General features: G+C 36.8%; 1 protein-coding gene across 2 annotated transcripts in view; it reads right to left on the bottom strand.

Moving 5' to 3' along the window:
• meis1a (Meis homeobox 1 a) overlaps positions 1-17,970 on the bottom strand; it is a 33,764-nt gene extending 15,794 nt beyond the window's left edge. The window contains exons 1-8 of one of the 2 annotated variants that reach the window (XM_083522831.1): positions 17,431-17,970; positions 15,517-15,749; positions 13,176-13,314; positions 12,914-12,964; positions 12,739-12,789; positions 12,246-12,395; positions 6,355-6,460; positions 1,655-1,800 (exon numbers count right to left, since the gene is read on the bottom strand). In XM_083522831.1, coding sequence (XP_083378957.1) covers positions 1,655-1,800; positions 6,355-6,460; positions 12,246-12,395; positions 12,739-12,789; positions 12,914-12,964; positions 13,176-13,314; positions 15,517-15,749; positions 17,431-17,442 — 888 coding nt within the window. In that variant the 5' untranslated portion in view covers positions 17,443-17,970. The remainder of the gene's footprint in view (positions 1-1,654; positions 1,801-6,354; positions 6,461-12,245; positions 12,396-12,738; positions 12,790-12,913; positions 12,965-13,175; positions 13,315-15,516; positions 15,750-17,430) is intronic. The other variant, XM_083522830.1, reaches the window with a different exon arrangement.
• Positions 17,971-19,915: the final 1,945 nt, after the last annotated feature.

The raw sequence follows: 19,915 nt of genomic DNA, 5'->3' as shown, positions 1-19,915 counted from the left end.
AAAAAACGTATGTTAAAATTTGCTTAAATTTGCTTAAAACACTATATGTCGTAGTCTTTTCTGAAATATTTATTAGCTGTAATGTTTCGTAGCTCACAATAATCAATTCAGATTTGGAGAAATGCTACAAGAAATAAGTTAACAAGCTTATTTCTTTCTGAAAAGCTTATGACGATTTATTTTTCATTTTACTCTATATTGTAAGTTTCATATGAGAACTTTTTCCTGTTTGTCCAATTTGTGTGATTTAGGTATGTAGATGGAGTTTAATCTTTTAAGTATGATTCTTGTCTATTTGGTACAAGGTGGTATTAAAAAAAGTGTGTAAAATAAATAAATAAATACATAAAGAAATAAAGAAAATAGGTAAAGAACATTTTAAAAGTTTTAGTATTGAATAAATACTTTACTTATCAATGCTCTATTAAATGTAGTAAGTACATTACAAAATTACAAATATATTACATGCAAGTATGGAATCAAACTATTGTGCAACACATTGTTTGTGTTTTTGTCCCCATTATTTAGAGATGCATTGGAAACATGATAATATATGAAATATTATGATAATATAACTGTAAAATCTTATTATTATTATGATTATAATCAGTGTATAGATTTTCCATATACTAGAAACTCATTTGAGAAAACCAGTCCCAAATAATAGATGATAAAATAATGTTAATTGTAATTGTATTAATTGTATAATGCGAAATATAAGATCATACTGTTTATATTTTTTGATAAGGTTATTCTTTAAGGTGTGTAAGTTGTGGTGTCTTTGGTCTTGCGTTGTGTGTTTATACTCGTGTCTGCGAGCCCTTAATGTAGCACAGCCCTTGTAAAGTGACTGTAAACCGATCGCTCCAGCACTTCAGGTTGAGCAGTAATGTACTAATAAATGTACTGTACAGAACTGCACACTTTTTTAAGACACTGGCCAGAACACTATAATATCTTTATAGTGTTTAATATTTCTATCTAACTGCCTCTGTGATACCTGTTTTAAACACATTTGAGAATAAACTGAGGTATGTGTAATGGCTGCTGTGGAATGTTGTCCTTTAGGAGGCCCATGATTTACTCAAACAGTGAAATAAATTCTTACACTCCTCCTTAAACCTCTCTAAACAGAGACCTGCATACCCTGGATATATAATTCCTATAAATCGTAGATGCCCAAACTAGGGTCAGGGAACCAAAGTTGGCCGGTGGTGACCTTTGTTTTTACCCACCATGCCATATATTAAAAAAGGAAAAGACAAATGGAAGAAATGCTATTTGGAAAAAAAATTTGAGAAACTTATGTCTCTCAGTAGAGGTCAGCTGTATTAAGTACTGCAATATATTGTAAATTAATTGAATGGCATTTGTTTGTACTATAAACTTCACTGAGCTAGAACTTAAAATGCTGAGTCATTATTTATATTTCTATGTAATTTTTTTTTTTATTTAATCATAAATGAGAGGAACCATGGCTTTGATTTTTACATAATCTTTGGCATAATAAAACATATATTTTCAGACTACAGCCCGCAATCAAGCTCGAGTTTTGATAGTTCATATGCAATGTTTTGGGCATCTCTACTATAAATCATTATGGCAATTTTTTTAATGCAACAACCCCTCAAAAGAGTAAATTATTGGTTCCTACTGTTAGGTGCTGGAACAGCCATGCTCGCATGATGTTTGTGGCCACTTTAGGAAAAATCCCTCGCTTTTTGTTGTTCCTCCTGTCCTTGTCCGTCTCGTCGTCATCCCCCGTGCTTGGAGAAGCAGCACCATGGTCCAAAAGGTCACCTGTTGTTGAAACCCATAAAAAACCTTTCTACAAATACACAAAGTATAAAAATACACTAGTGTGTTCATATAGTGGTTGTAAAATAGAAGTTAAATAAACTTCTTCTGGCAATAAATTCATGTGTAAAATCTTTCACTTTTTACATCAGAATTACTAAAATAAGTGGGATATTGACATTGACATTATACATCGATTGACCTTAAATTATTCATTTATTTTTGTAACACCTCACAATTCACAAAATAAAATCTAAATAGAGATGAGCTTCAGCTAAAGGATTCAGCTAAAGGTTCAGCAACAGATTCCAAATGTTCCAGTCATCCCTTCTAACAAAGACAGCTAGCTAAGTGCTAGTGAACTAGCTAGACCTCAAAAAAAAGAGGTGTGATTAGCATTGTGTATTTTAACAGCAAGCATATGTCAAATTAGATCATAAAAATAAAAAGAATTTTATAGTATAACCTAAATTAGCTATACTAGCACCTTCTGCTGTGCATTTAGCGTTGAGGTAACATACATATATATAAAATAAAAAAATCATGTCGTGCTATAAAAGCGACTACTAGTTACTCAACTAGCTCACAGCTGGCAAACTAGCTAGCATTTGAAAGTGAAGTGTCAGTATGCGAGTGTTAATTAGCAGGGCTTTTTTCAAAGCAAAAATAGATAAAGACAATAGAGGGTAGAAATCTAAATAATGTACGATAACATTAACTAAAGTAGCTAACATAACATTTTGAATCTGTGCCTGGAAGCTTAGAGACTTGTTTTTTTGTAATAATTATGTCCACTTAAACAGTTTTGACAGATGAAAATCCTTTTCATTCACATTTACTACAACTAGCGAGGTAAACTTTAGACGTTTCTGATTTGAGATCATATCGTGGACCTTGTGGAGGTGAATTTAGCTCTGAGATAATACATTGGTACCTAATATAGATTTATATCTATAAATGTATAAATAAATCTATATATCTATATAACCTTATTCATGCCAAGGTAGCAAAAAACCCAACTTTAAGCTTTGAGGTACACTGCTCCATTAGCAATACAGTTAGCATTTGCGATCATCAGGAAAGTCACATCATGACTATTTAACACACATAGTCTGACATGTATGGACACATCAAACACTCATACACACTAGTCAGCAAAGAGAGAGAGAGAGAGAGAGAGAGAGAGAGAGAGAGAGAGAGAGAGAGAGAGAGTGTGTGTGTGTGTGTGTGTGTGTGTGTGTGTGTGTGTGTGTGTGTGTGTGTGACAAACACCATGCTCTAAAACATGGTTTGTGCTGCTACAGTTTATTTGTGGAGTTATGTGTATTTACACTGAGCCCATCTGGCCAAGGAGCTCTTACACACACACACACACACACACACACACACACACACACACACACACACACACACACACACACACACAAAACTGCCTTGTGGCGCCTGTGAGATCATTCCATTCATTAGAGATGCGCAATTAATATTGCTAACCCTCATCTACGCTAACCTTTTAGCCTCTTAGCACTGATTTGAGGTTTGCACTTGAATGCAAATTTTCTCATTTGTTGGCTTTGCTAATCTTTTGCTTCTTGGTGGAGAAAAGGACAGAGGTCATATTCGTACAGAGGACAAAGATGCTGTATGTTTTCTGCGCTATAACTGTTAGCTTAAATCTGTATTATGCGCTTGAATTTTTTTCTTTTACTTTTTGCAACTGAACAAATCCAGCTAGCTACTTAGCTTGCATTAGCGGTGCAGTAATGAAAGGCATCATCCTGAATTGACAAGCAGGAGGTGGGACTATTTTCTAAACCATTTTAATTTGTCACGAGGGACAATATGTAACTATATCTTTGTATAACTCATTCTTGATTCTGATTGGTCAGAATGTGTTGAGTAATTTTCTACAGCAGCTCTGACAAAAGTTAATAAATCAGAGGTTTATAACAATACAGCATTCTAATATCTTATACACGCTATGATGCGGTATGACGATAAATGCAAATTTCATTCTATGGCACAGGTTGCTCGGTGTCGCCCAACGTTTTGGCAACTCAGAACACAGAAGCTAAACCAACAACCATGTTTTTTACACAAAACTCTGAGACGTTTGTAAGGCAATAAGTCTAAATGATATTGCTGCTTGTATACATATTGGCTCTAATAAAGACAGGTTTAACAATTGGGTCTGTTTAAGCCAAACAAATTATTTGGGATCATCTTTAAGACTGATATTTAAATAACACAGTAGGCTAGCAACATAAATTGCCTTTAAAATCCGCCTTTAACAATTTCCCTATGGGATCAATAATGTATTCTGATTGTGATTAAGATTCTGTGTTTAATTTAATTTGTATTTGTACATTAATGGTGGGAAAATAAGCTTGGCCACAAATCAATCATACACACACACACACACACACACACACACACACACACACACACACATATATATATATATATATATATATATATATATATATATATATATATATATATATATATATATATATATATATGTATATTAATATACATATATGGTTGTTTAGTTGTATCGTTGTCATATGCGTCAAATCATATTAAAGCAGATTCTGTCTTATCGTCAAATATCGAATCATTGTCATATGAACTGAATCGTTTTGTAGCGGTTTCATTTCAGATTCAAACCGATTCGAACCACTGCGCGAAATTTCTTCCACTAGTTATTATCATACTAAATCAAATCAACGTCAAATAAGCCCCGCCCACAAGACACACCGATAGTGGTCGCTTCACTACGAGACAAACCTGTGGTGACATCATCGGCTTGCCCCTAGCTAGTGTGAACACATGGTTATTTTGAAACAATGAACTGATTGTCAAGCTTGTGGTTCAAATAATAAAGTGTTTACTGTCTCCAGAAGTGGATGAGTTCCAGATGACAAGACATGTACCTTTTTCTTTTCAAAGATGACTAGAAGTGAATAGAAGACAGTGGAAAGCTCCTCTTGACTGTTCCACTTGTGCAGGAACCTCACTTCCTCTGGAGAGGAAACCTGGCCACTTGGATGTTCCTGTATTGGTTCAAATTAAAGACCGGGATCTGGACTGTCTCACGGGTTGTTGTTGATGTGAGGAAAACTCGTATCGACTTAATCATGTTTAGACATTTGTAAAGTGATTTTTCCACTACAGGAACTTTGATCAGGAAACCAGGAACCTTTTTAGGGACTTTAAGGGTGTTTCAATTGATAGCAAACCAGGTACTTTTCAGTAAAGTATATTTTCACAGGAAGAAAATTTCCAATTTTTCTTTTCAGCAACGTGAGAACCCACGGCACATTTACTCTATCGATGTGTTAGGAGAAACCAAAGAACTATTTCAGCAACTCAAGCAGCTTCAGGTGCATGAACGCTGTAGATATCTTTTTAGAATCTTTTTTCAGGGACACTGGAACTTTAATTTTGCTTCTGCTGGAGGTTTCTGGAAAACGGTTAGAACCTGCTCCAGACTTTTTATGGACCAGTATCTACTATGGGGGTGGGGCTTACTGTGCCAAATGCCAGTAATAATGTGTTAGGGGGAGGGGCTGTGATACATAGAGGTGTTTCTAAATTTGGGCACCTTTTGATAATGGCTTTACACTGCAGAAACATTAACAGGAGCCCAAAAACCTTTTCAGGAACTCAAGAACTTTGGGAACATTTCTACACTGCACATATTTTGACCTGAATTCAAGAGCATTTTTAAGAAATTCAGCTTCTGTCCACTGTTGTTTAACCAAATACGAGCAAGATACCGTTTGCTTGCATCAACTCTCCTTCTTTGTGGTTCCTTCAGTGCAATGGAAACACAGAGCAGGAACTAACCCCCTATCCCCCCCAACCCCAAAGAAAAAAAAAAGTATAAATTTGACTTAACACATGATCTTTCTTTCTCAACTAAGGAAACATGTTATTCTGACAGAGGCGGCCAAACAGCTGTGAGGATGCGCGCACACACACACACACACACACACACACACACATTTGCACGCACATGAATGCTTTAGGGAAGTGTGTATGCTGTTTTTTATTGGCCATGGTTTAATGCGCAGGGTTGAATAGCAAAGACCAGACTCTCTTTCGATCCACCACGCACCATTTCCTGACTAAAACACACACACACACACACACACACACACACACACACACACACACACACACACAAACACACACACACAAGCTTTAGTAAATATCAAAAATATCTTTCTTGATTCCCATATGTATTCGTGGGTATGCGAGCGCGCACGCGTGTGTGTGTGTGTGTGTGTGTGTGTGTGTGTGTGTGTGTGTGTGTGTGTGTTGTAGTAGTAGTATTGGTATTAGAAGTAGTACGTAGCAGTAGTGGACCCCCAGGGTGGTGCTAAAGTGTAAACCCATGCAAGAGATGACAAAACCTCAGCAGCTCTGTTTCACTTGGCACACGGTGCACACTTCACAAATACTCATGCTAATATGACAGCCACTATGAGTGTGTGTGTGTGTGTGTGTGTGTGTGTGTGTGTGTGTGTGTGTGTGTGTGTGTGTGTGTGATACCATGTTCACTACTGTTGTCTCCGTTGAGAGAACTAGAAAGCCCGCCACAGGGTGCCGGACCTTCGGTGGAGTGAACGGAGACGGAGTCATCTTCCCTCCAACACATCTTGAGCAAGAGAGAAAGAGAGACACAGTGAGAAAGAGAGAGAGAGGGAGAAAGAAAGAGAGAAAGACTACTGAGTATTAGATATATTGGTGATATATGATTTGGTCCATTTCAGTATGAAACTGCATACCAGACTCATGCTGTAAGAGATAATATAGAACACATGCTCAGTTTTCATGCACACACACACACACACACACACACACACACACACACACACACACACACACACACACACACATGGCTAGAACGTGCCTAGAACATATCGAGGTGGGGTAAGAGGGGGGTGATAGAGTTCGAGACACACAAAGGTGAAAACAGCCCAAGAAAACGAACTGACTATCATCTATCACAATAAAGGTGATCATGATCCACCACCATCTGGGGGCGTCTTAACTTTTGATAACGAAGACAAGTTCTTTATCATGCACATCAATAAGTATGTCTTTATTTTCCCTACCGCAAAAGTTGCACTGTAAGGATACTGCATAATAATAAATTTGGGTCTCATTCACCCCAGTGTACTACAAGTAACAAAATAAAGCTAGTGGGTGGAGATAGAAATGGTGCAAGCCAAAGTTCTTTCTTTTGTGTTTCTCGCTGAGAAAAACCTATTTTTATTGGACAGACCCTAGCGTTATTTGCAGTTGGGAATGAATGTGTGTGGCAGCAAGAGCATCTCTGTTTTGACTTTGTGCATTCCACTTTGATCTTTTTTCTAAAAAAATGAGAACCATACAGTGCTGTTATGAGAGTCAAGTGGCTGGTCCAGATCATCTCATGTAAACTTTAATTACCTCCCAGTTACTTAAATTGCTAAACTTCTTCATTTTGATCATATATTTTGTCTCTTTGTCTCATCATCAGAAGCATTTAAGCTTATGGTTGTTCTCAGTTGGTTTGGAGCGTTTCTCAGATCAGAAATGAAATTCTCAAAACTGTTCAACCTTCACATCATGTAGTCACTTGTAGTGCACATACTGTAATAAAAGCAGAGGAGGGAAGTAATGAAGTAGAACTACTTTGTTACTGTACTTAAGTAGATTGTTCTGGTATTAATCATCGAGTTCACTATTTATTTTTCACTTTCTCTTGTTTTTTACATAAATATCTGTACTTTCTACTACTTTACTTACTTTACTTTAGTTTTAATCTATATGTTGACATGATCGATATTTTTTCTTTTCATTGTGTCGTTTTCACCCCATCAGCCTGTTTCTTGTCTTTATCTTTTTCAATCTTTTCTAATGGTGCATCATTTCCTGTCTCTCACACACCGCAGACTAGTTTATGAAGCTCACAGTGAGCAGGAAAGAAGACCACATGAAGTCTGGGGTTAACGTAGATGAGACAGAGGGAGTCAGTGATGTAAACATGAGTGAGAACAGACGCATTCCTGATCACATGATCATCATCATCTTTTCTCGGCTTGTGTCTACATGGCGGATGTTCAGCCTGGATACATTTATTAGAGAACAACATTTGAAATTCTTCTGTATTGATATATTAATATGACGTGAGGTTCAGTTCCAGCGTGACACTAAAACAGGTAGTAGTAATTACTACCGTAATTTCCAGACTATAAAGAGCCATATATAAGCCACACCCACTGAATTTTGAACATAAATAAGCCGCACCTGTCTATAAGCCTACACTGAACACTAATGAACTTTACACAGGCTTTAACGAAAGACAGTGTCTGTTACACGGTGTAACGGGTGAAATATGTTGCGCTTCCTTTAAGAGCAGAGCGGTATTTTGAGAATAGCCTGCCGCCGCATTTTCCCGCTATTACTGCATGTGTGCAAGACCGAGGAATATGTCCTTATTATTTTCTGATGCTCATTTCTAAGTTTCTTTGACTAACCCGTAACGCTGTTGCCAAGAAAAATAAAAAAGCATGAGTTTTGGAAACCTGTCTGTGCTTATATGATTTCTGTTGCAATTGGAGTTAGCGAGCGCTCTCTTCACCGACTAAACGCATTACAACGGCTTGTATCTAAACAGTAGCCTACCAAGAAAGTTTTTCGTTTACGTTCGGAAATTTCATTGGTCTAATGTTATGGGGTTCAGTATTTTGGCTTGAAGTTTGTGAAACCGGGAAAAACCAAGGAAAAATCCATAAATTAGCCGCTTCGTTGTTTAAGCCGCGGGGTTCAAAACGTGGGAAAAAAGTAGCGGCTTATAGTCCGGAAAATACAGTATTTTTTACTTAAGTACATGTCAGAGCCCAAACTTCTTTACTTTAACTTGAGGGAAAAATCTACTTTTACCTGAGTATTTGAAAACATGAGTACAATTTATAAAAATCAACAAGGAAACAAACAAACATTATTATAGTACAGTATTTTTATGCCATTTTTTGGCAGACACCCTTATCCATAGAAACTTACAACTGAGCAGGGGAGGGTTAAGGGCCTTGCTCAAGGGCCCAGCAGTGGCTGCTTGGGGGTGGTGGTGGGATTTGAACTTGTGACCTTCCGATCCAAAGTATCCAAAGTAAAAGTGTGAATCCTGTCACTCCATCACCAATCACCAATCAATATACAGCATTAAAAATCATACAGAAGAAACTCGAACTTGTGTATTTTCAATCACTGTAATCCAAACCATCATGAATGCTGAAACAGTGCACGGTCATACTGACAACATGAGGACGATCTTGTTTAAGAACAATGAAAAAAAGGACTTCTGATGGTAATGAGATGTTCATTGACACAAATACCTACTTTTGAGAGATGACCTTAGGATTTTAAGAAAATTTCAGGCTTTTGCAAAAAATTGTTGTTTGTACAAATTGCTTTGAGAAATGCACTTACTGGTTTGCAAATATTAAGGATGATTTGAGTGAAATGCTCCAAAGCAACTGAGAAGATCTCTAAAGGAAACGGACGTTCAGACACTTGATCGTTCAAAAGGAATGACAGATTTTTGGCTAAATCTTTTTAGGGCAGCGTTTCTACTAAACACTGCATTTCATTATCAGCGTTCTGACTAATGGTGTTTGATGAGCATTCAAAAAGCGACATTTGCTATTTTATTAAAAATGTTTTAACCCAAATTTAAGCTCTATTGTTATGGACATTTAGTATGATTCTACAGTTTCTAAGCTGTCCATCAAGTGCATATAGTCCACCATCTTAGTATCATCCCAAATCCAAAATGGCCAATTATTTACTATATATGCTCACTACATAGGGTACAATGTGTAAATTTTCTGCTAAGTGTAAAGTATTTGCACTCTCAGCTTCATCTGGATTGCTGTGTTACTGCAGATGATTTTTATGGTTAGGGTCATGGTAGATCTGAAGTCCATCCCGGGAACACTGAGTGCTGAGAGAGGGATGGAAGGCCAATCCATCATACACACACACACACACACACACACACACACACACACACACACACACACACACACACACACACACACACTTTCATTTCATTCACACCTTGGGGCAAGAGTCCCAATCCACCTATGCAGGTACATTTTGAAAGGCGGAAAGAAACCAGAGAGGAAACCCACAAGGATAGGAGGAGCATGTGAAACCCCAAACAGACAGTAACATGAGCTCAGGAACAAACCAGGAACCCTGGAGGTGTGATGCTCTAAGGCTGTAACTGTAGCTTGTTTTTTATTCACTGTCAAAAACCAATGTGGAAAATTTCAAGTATTTAATTACACGTTTTCTAAGTACGTAACATAACCAATCACCAGCCCACAACTTCCACAGTAATTCCTCCTACAGTTAACACGAAAGGTGAATAGGTGCATACACATATGCAATATGCAAAGGGAAGGGCACATGCACAGAAAACAAGTTAGAAAGAGAGAGAGAGAGAGAGAGAGAGAGAGAGAGAGGGAGAGAGGGAGAGAGAGAAATAAAAGCCCATCCAAGCAAATCTGAAAGCTCATTTAACACACCAGCTTTTCCTTCATATGCAAAGCAAACACAGAAATGCAAACATGTGGCTTCATTCAGAAACAACACGATCCCATGAGCCTTTGAAGCCAGACCCACATCGGATCTTTTATACATACAACACAAAAAAAAAAGCAGGATGTTTTTTAAACTCAGCCCCAATAGAGAACATGATTGTTGGGTAATAACGTTCGACTTGCACATAAACACCGATTCCTCCTCTGCGTCATTGTCCTCCTCAGACCTTCATAAACCATCAAACTCTATGCTGACCTCGAAACAGCTGCGGTGGATAAACCTTCTGTAAACTGTATACGACCCAGAGCAAAACGTCCCCCTCGCAGAACGCAGAGTGCGAGCCGAGCGCGGGGCCGCTCGAGCCTGCTTTCGGAAATAAACCGAGCTCAGATGTCCGTGTAACCTTTATCGGTGCGTTCACGTGGGGCTATGACGCTGTCGTTTCTGTAGGGTTCCCAAAACATTGTTATCACTTTGACGTTGTAGTGAAGAAGCAAACAGTATACCATCAGGATGTAGGATGGAAGTACTATTGGTATTCGAATGTAACTGAATAAATGGCTGTCATTTAAGAAGAATAGCAAAGGCTGCACTGGGTTTCCTGGTACACTGTTTCCAATCTCAGAACTTTAAATATTAAAAGATATATTACGTGTTTGCAATTGTTTTATATCAATGAGAGCAGACTTTTTGTGTCAAGTCAAGACTTTTCATAGCCTTCTCCTATTTAACAAAGGCACCAATAATATTGCTTGGCACTGTAAAGTGTCATACTTGAAGAGATAAGATTTGGTTCTTAGACATACAAAATGATTATTACCAGTTTGGAATAAATTTTTTTTTTAAAGAATGTACAGTAAATATCTGTTGATACACTTCACAATATTGAGACTCATACCAAAGGGTTCTTCATGCAGAACCTTACAACGGATCGTTCTTCAGTCTTTCAGAACCATTCATTATCCAGTAAACCAATAAAGAACCATCAAATGAACACTAATAAGTCTCTCTATATATATAATTTTGATTTCTATTTTTTTTTTTTTATGTTGTTCATGTCTGTATTAATGTTGATGTTTTTGCCTGTTGGTGATTCGGTTTTTTTGAAAACACAGACTTGCAGTGATTCTATTATATATCAATTTTAAGGAAACAAGAGCTGGAGTTCAGTTCTTATTGTGTATCAAACAAAAAGAAAATACAATAAATAAATAAAATCGTACAAAATAACATGCATTTTGTATTGAGTTTTAAAAGCGTTGTTTTATTCTGACCCATTCTTTCACTCTCTGTACAGCATAAATCTCAAAAACATCTGTGCATTGTGTATTTGTTCGCCTAGACTGTTTGTACACCTCATTCACATCTGTTTAGAACCTCATGTAACCTCTGATATCGCTTTGTTTAGTCTTGTTTTGGGGGGATTTGCTTATATGGGCCTCTCTAGCAAATGTTCAATACTTGAAATGCATTTATAGAATAAAAGAAATGTTTGCATTACACTACCTGAGACAGACTTGCTGATTCGAGCTTTCTTTGTAGATGATATGTAGAATGAACAGTCCGCGCGCATGCGCACAAGCCGATTATCGACACCTTTGAACAGGCGTTTAAATATACCGACAATTCAATGTTTATTGGGCAAACCGAATTGATTCCGCGTCCAGGTGAAATATAAACCGGGGTGATATAAATGCGGATTATACTGTAAGTGCGGATTTGTAAAGATTGTAAAAAAATAATAATAATAAATAAAAAAAAAAAAATAATAAAAAAAAAAAAAATAATAATAATAATAATAATAATAATAATAATAATAATAATAATAATAATAATAAAAGACTGACTTGATCTGCGGTACCGCCGGAGTTCCGACTGAATTCCTCACTGTCGGATTTGGAAGATCCTTCTCTGTCATCCACCACCAGGTCCATGGGCATCTTTCCTTTCAGACAACTGATATACCGATGACAGAAATTATCGCAAAGCTCGTGGACCTGCGTTACAAACAAACAAACAAACAAACACGTGATCATTCTTTGGACCCATTTTCTTGTTTGTTTGGGTTTTTTCCAGCGTGGAAAACACGTGAAGATTCATTTCAGTGCGTCACGTCATATAATTCATGTGTGATGTGATGTAGATATGACTTGATGAAGAAATCACACACGTGAGAGTAAACCGGATCTCTGTTGGGAAGGGGGGAGGTGTTGGGGGGGGGGGGGGGGGTGCGTGGAAAAAAAATCGAATAAAATAAATCGCTCTTGAAAATAAAAAAAAACGCAAAAATGACAACAAAAAAAGAATGCAACAAATGGAATATAACAAATGGAAACTCACCTTTTCTAATTCTAGTAGATGAAATCGGAGCACTTGTATGGCTTGCACCATCTGAGAAATGCAAAAAAAAAAAGAAAATTGGTTACTCGTATTAATAATAATAATTATTATTTTTTTTATTATTATTATTATTATTAATATAGAGATTGGAATGGTGTGCAAATGCTCATCCTACCAGGTTATCCAAATCAGGATTGGGCGCGAAGAACGGCTTTTCTGTCCTTATCTAGAATGAAAATATCATAATAATTATAACTACACAAATAATAATCATAATAATCATAATTATAAGTATGATTAATATATTTGTACTAAACTATTGCGTAATTAATATTTGCGCATGCTCAGTCGGGCTCCAGTTTAAATGGCACTGCGCTGATTCATGACTCATTAGAGGGGATTGAAGGGGTGCAGTGTTGCAGGTGGGAAAGTGGGACCTGTTTTGAAAACACGGTAATGTCCTCATCGAAGGACGCGGATGAGCAGACATCAGCCGCCAGGCCGCTCTCTCTCGGAGTACACGTCGCTAATTCACATTTCTCAAAAACCAGTGCAAGCAGAGGAAACAGCGGGTGTCTGCATTCAAGACAAGAAAGAGAGAAGAAAAAAAAACACAATAAAACAACAAACAATGAGGAGGAAAAATACTACAGACCGCATGTGTGTGTGTTTGCTTTTTCATTTTTTAATTAAGTCATGAATTCTGAATGTATTTCTTCATCCTCAACTTTTTGAAAGTGTTATATAAAAACAGATATTATTAAAAAATCCTAAAAAAAATAAGCTGAAATTCTTTAATTCATTAATTCTAGACTTCTTCCATGTCCAAATATAAAACATAAAAAATACCAACACACTCACTGTCAGAAGTCAACAAAAAAAACAATTGAATGTTTTACTTATTTGCGCAAAGTTTAAAATGTAATATATATAAATGAACAAATAAACAAACGAGCAAACAAATAAAAACAATAAACAGAAAGATGTGCGTGCGTTAACTTACACAACTACAAAGAGAAACAGGAGAAAGAAATATTCGCAGGATGTGCATTTTTACTTTTTTTTTTTTTTTACAAACAAAAATAAAAAAAAAGAAAACAATTGAACAGCTAGACATACCTTTCTATTTCACTTTTTAAAAATTAAATATAGAAATAAATACAATATAAATAAGAAATATAAATACATTAAAAACAACCCCCCCCCCAAATGAAATAATAAAATAAAAATAAATAAAACAAACAAACAAAAGATGCACCTAACTCCCATGGTTGCAATAATTTCGAGCTTGTTTGAGTCGTGCTGTTGAATATACACGATTTGGAACAACACAATTCAAAACATATCAACCTGAAGGGAAAATAGCTTGTTAAGGTCAAATAAAAAAAAAGCGATTAAATAAACAGAGATATTTAATGAATTGTGTCCTCATTAGCGCGGAGACTCCACTGGCTGTGTCCCCAGAAACCTGTTCACCAGCAAGTCATTATTTACAGACTAATAGTGCGAGTCTCAGACAATTTCCCAACAAGCCCATAAAAAAAACGTCAAAGGGAAAAAAACTCTGGCTGTGTCCCAAATCACAAACTTGCACAACGTGATAAACCCCCACAAACCGCTGGTTACCATGGTTACCTAGGATGGTTACCACTATTGGATTGCGTTAATAGCTTTAATGGGTTGCTTCAGTGTGCGGTTTGGAACACAGCCAATGATCTTTAGTGTTTATCGGCGTTTTACACCTCGAAATTATAGACCGTGAACTGTTTAGTGTGTGTGTGTGTGTGTGTGTGTGTGTGTGTGTGTGTGTGTGTGTGTGTGTGTGTGTGTGTGTGTGTGTGTGTGTTATTTTTATTTTTATTTTATTAAATCCGTTTTTAGTTACTGAGCAAATCAAATAAAAAAATTCATATTAGGAAAAGTCCAGTTTGTTTGTTTGTTTGTTTGCATTATGTCTTCGATACAAAATCAGCTGCTTGAATAGTTGATGTAGTTTATATAAAGCATCATGTTTTATAGTGTTTTCTTGCTTTATTTCATAAATTCGTTTAGGTTTCCCTCCTTAGTTCTCCTATACTTATTTGTTGTTTTTTTGTTTGTTTTATTATTTGTTTGTTTGTTTCTTTCACCAAAAATAAGTCGAAAATGTATTTTCCTCAGTTCTGAGATATTGGGAACACACAATAAACATGTTTATGAATTGTTTACATTTGGGGGAAAACACACACGTGATCATTGTTTTTTTTTTTCATATGTGATGTGAATAATTTCGGCGCAAACACAAGTTAAGACGAATTTCGGCGTGTCGCGTTCACGTGTGTTTAAAAGTGTCGGGGGGAAAAAACGAGTAAATTATTTACGTATGAAAAATGAGGAATAGTACATTTGAGTGAAAGTACGAACTATTTGTGTCAATGTGACTTTTTGCAGACTCGTGGGAAAAAATTGTCATAATCATAATTATAACATACATATACGTATATATGTGTGTGTGTGTGTGTGTGTGTGTGTGTGTGTGTGTGTGTGTGTGTGTGTGTGTGTGTGTGTGTGTGTGTGTGTGTGTGTGTATATATATATATATATATTTGTTGCAACTTTAATTGATCAATCTTCTTTTTTATTGTTTATTGTTTATTGAGCAAAATAATAAAAGATCTGAATAATAACTCTCATTTCTCATTTCTCATTTCTTGCTCATGATTCGGGCTCCTCGGTGTTTCTCCGTTATAGGCGAGGGCCGTGTTTTAGTATTTAGAGCCATAAAAGGAGGACACGTACCCATAAATGGCGTCTTTGTCGCGTTTTAGCGCGTCGTTAACAGCCGAGCCCACGCCGGGAGCGGCCGACAGCTGATAGTGGTGCGCGTGCAGGGCGGCGGCGGCGGCGGCCGCCGTGGGACCGGGAGCCCCGTGAACCGCGTGCACGGCGCGCGCCGCCGCGTGAGGCTCACCGTAGACCGCTGGTCCCGGGATCCCGAGTCCGTCCCCTCCGTAATGCACCAGATCCTCGTACTGAACACACACACACAGACACACACACAGACACACACACACACACACACACACACACACACACACACACACACACATTGAATTATATCTGAAACATTAAATTCACAAAATGCAGCACAAACTGAAATACGGTTTCAAAACACATTAAAACAATAGCAATAAAATATGAACCACAGTAATTATTCATAATCATCTACATACCCATTAAAACCCATTACATTCCTGTTCCCAGATATTTTTTATTCCATTTGTTTAATTTTTTTTAACACACATGACAGTATTGATTATTTCTGTTCCCCCAAAAAAAATTTAAACACTGTTTTCAAAACCGCGACCAGAAAAATTATACAAAATAAATATCCAGCTTCAGGATTTATTACGAAGCGTGTTGTCGGTTTTCATTAGTGCGTGTTTTAAGATCAACCCCAAATCTGATCCATATCCTATATATCCTAATATGCAATATTCCCAAATTTCCTCCAATCTGATAAGACTAATGATGATTGGGGTTAAATTGTAGTCTTTTGCTAAGAATTTCTGAGTTTGTTTACATCATTGAAAGTAATAAGAAAAAAACTTGTGGTTCAAATATATATATATATATATATTTAGTAAATTAAATAAATTAAATAAAATAAAATCAACTAATAAATAAAATGTTTGCATGAAACCGTCCACAAAAGTATAATGTATGACCAAAATGAAAGTGTGTGTGTGTGTGTGTGTGTGTGTGTGTGTGTGTGTGTGTGTGTGTGTGTGTGTGTGTGTGTGTGTGTGTGTGTAGCCTTCATTAGCTGTGTTTAAATCGTTAAGCATGTCCACTAATAGTGTAAATACTACTAGGTAAAAGAATGCAAGAAATGGTGAATTCTTGATATCCTGAATCTTGATTTATTTTTATTTTTTTATTCCTGGCTAAATTTTTGGAAACGATTGTTAGAATTTACTTTGCAAATATTGTCCTTGAGCCTGGATTCAAATTCGTACGGAAATGGGCCACGTCTCAAGTCTTCTCGGAGAAAACACACACACACACACACACACACACACACACACACACACACACACACACACACACACACACTCACACACACACACACACACACACACACACGTGCCCGCGCGTGCACACACTCACACATGCACACACAAACACACACACACACACACACACACACACACACACACACACACACACACACACACACACACACTTTATTATTATTATTGTTGCTATTATTTAGACATATTTATATAGATTTGTATCTCTTGTCAATTCACGTGAGTAAAAATCTGGCATCAGATGGAAATGAAATAAACAATTTGTCAAATGTCTAATGAGATCAATACATATTGTTGTTTTTTTCCTATAAAGAATTTAGTTTTTTTGGTTTGTCTGTTTTGAATTCTTGCCCACATGAAAATAACCAAATCATTAAGAAGTAAAATTAGTTATAAACACCTTTACAGGTATTTAGTTGATTGTGGCGCCGAATAAAAACCAAAACCAAAACAAAAATAATCGTCAATTCCACCATTTTTATTTTTGGAAAGTGATAAACAGGAAAGTCCTCCATGATTATTGATTTTCTTCAGAAATTATGAAATACACTTGATAGTTGACTTCCACTGAACCCCAACAGTATAAAAACCACTTGTTTCCCGTTACTGGTTTACGCACCCGCTGCGCCATGAAGAGGAGGTGAAGGAGGATGAGGATGAAAAGGAGGAAGAAGAAGGTACTGGAGGTGGAGGTGGAGATGGAGATGGCGGCGCAGCACCGAGTCCCCCGATCACGCCGAGGCCGGCTTTGGGCGCGCCGAGGGCGGCTGTGCGGAACCACGGAGCCGCCGGGACTCACACCGCATCAGGGAGTCAGTCCTCCGAAACTCAGGCGCTGCTCACACACTCCAGCCGCATTGTCAATCCTCCGACACACTCCTGCTCGTTCTTTTTGGAAGTGCCAAGAGTGCCACCTTATCTTTCTTTTTTTGCTTTCCTTCTTTTTCCTTTCGGTTTTTTAACGCAACAAGAAAAGCGACAAGAAACCAAAGAGTCCACGCTGATGGTGAAGATGTTCCAAAAATGGTGCTGCGTTTATTCCAGACGAGTTCACAAGTCGGATAAAATCCCCATGCTGTCCGAGGAGAGTCGCCCAGCTTTAATCAGTGTCGTGTCTCCGAGCTGGACAGCGGGACAGAGACAGAGAGAGAGAGAGAGAGAGAGAGAGAGAGAGAGAGAGAGAGAGAGAGAGAGAGAGAGAGAGAGAGAGAAGGTGGTATTAAGGGAGTGTTTGTCCTTAAAGGAGCCGCTATAACACACACCAGCACAGCAGCCTAGAAATACATTTTCTGTAGTGTGTGTGTGTGTGTGTGTGTGTGTGTGTGTGTGTGTGTGTGTGTGTGTGTGTGTGTGTGTGTGTGTGTATGTATGTATATATATATATATATATATATATATATATATATATATATATATATATATATATATATATATATATATATATTAGCAATGTCTCATATATAATATATATATAATGTATACATAAATAAATAAATAAATAAATATACAGTATATAAAAAAATGTGACTTTTAATGATTAAAGGATGTTAAGTTTTGTGTTTCTTGTCTTATACTTGTTTATGAATGCTCTATAAATTTTTTTATAAGTACTTTTATTGTTAAGCACTTTGTTTACAGCTTGTTATAAAAGGTTATATATAAATAAACCTTTGATTTGATTTGATTTGATTTGATTTGATTTGATTTGATTTGATTTGATTTGATTTGATTTGATGTTTTACTGGAGAAACTGAAAGCTAGAAATATCTTGATGAACAGATGTTCTTCACTATGAAAGTTCAGTGGTTTGGGTCTGATTTGCTGTTACTTACAGCCAAAACCTTCAAATTAAAGTTTGGCAAATATGTTTTGTACACATGGAAATGAAAGTCTGCTTGCTAGAAAGATCTGATTAAAAAGTGCAAAAAAAGTGTCAAAAATCCCACTCTTTCTTTTTTCTTAAAGATATTTTTCCCATTCGGTGGCTGATCTAATTTTAATAAACGTAGAATACACATTTCTAGATAGAGCTGCTGAAAAGCGACATCAACGAAACACCACAAAATATGTTACAGTTCCCAACCTCTTAGAAGGAAAAATCAGTTAAAGGGGGTTTTCATCCTCAAAAAGGGGTCTATTTGGAAAAGAAAACCTCAGATTGGAAACTTTTCTCAGAGGGACAAAGTAAGCGTGAACATGAATAAGATCTGTGCAATATGTGTTCACTTTTTTAAAGACGCATTCTCAGGAGCTGTTTGGACAGGTAATGGTTCTAGCTTTCCGAAAACAAGTTTAGAACCAGAAATGTTTAAGAGTCACTTCAGAGGACCAAACCAAAGAACCCTTTAGGGCACTAGTTTGGACTGTGACTGGGAGCAGTACAGAGAGCTCAAAGCTTCTTCAGGAATCTTCTGTTTCAGTTCAGTACTCAAAGAAACAAAGCAGGTTGAAGGTTCCTGATTCTTGAATGATCTAAGAAGATCTAAGATATCATTACCACCATTTGACAATTGTTCCTTGAAGCTTTAGTGTGAAGGTTTTTGATACACAAATGGTTCCTAATGTCTTGTGTCCTTCTTTCTAAATTCTTTAGAATGTATGGATGATGGAGGATTCACACAGTACAAATTTCCCTGAAGAATGTAACAGACTGTAACCTACTGTATACATATGACTATAAATTCTTGAGTTTATAAACTCTTGAGTCGTGTTTATCAGCTCTGCAGGAATGATGAATGGGTTTGCGCAAATTAGACACAAAAAATAAAAAAACTTACAAAGAAATGTGACTTTTATCAAGTACCTTGTGGCAGAAATACTCCACTAAATGTTGAATATTTGCTAAAAGAACTGCAATTCAAATTCCTCATGGAAGCATCATTTAAAAAAAATCAAAAATACATTACATACAGTTTTCTTAGAAAATATAAATGGATAGCTGCCTTCAGGATAAAAGCTCAAACCTTATGATTTCTTTATTTGCTCTTCCACTTATAACCATTTTGGGGAACCTCTAGATCAGGGGTCACCAACCTTTTTGAAAGCTACTTCTTGGGTACCATTAATGTGAAGGGCTATCAGTTTGAAACACACAGTTTTCAGTT

Source organism: Silurus aristotelis (genome assembly GCF_946808225.1).
Source record: "Silurus aristotelis genome assembly, chromosome: 20".
Lineage (NCBI taxonomy): Eukaryota > Metazoa > Chordata > Actinopteri > Siluriformes > Siluridae > Silurus > Silurus aristotelis.
Note: the sequence above shows the minus strand (reverse complement) of the source record. Positions and strands in the feature narration are given on the sequence as shown.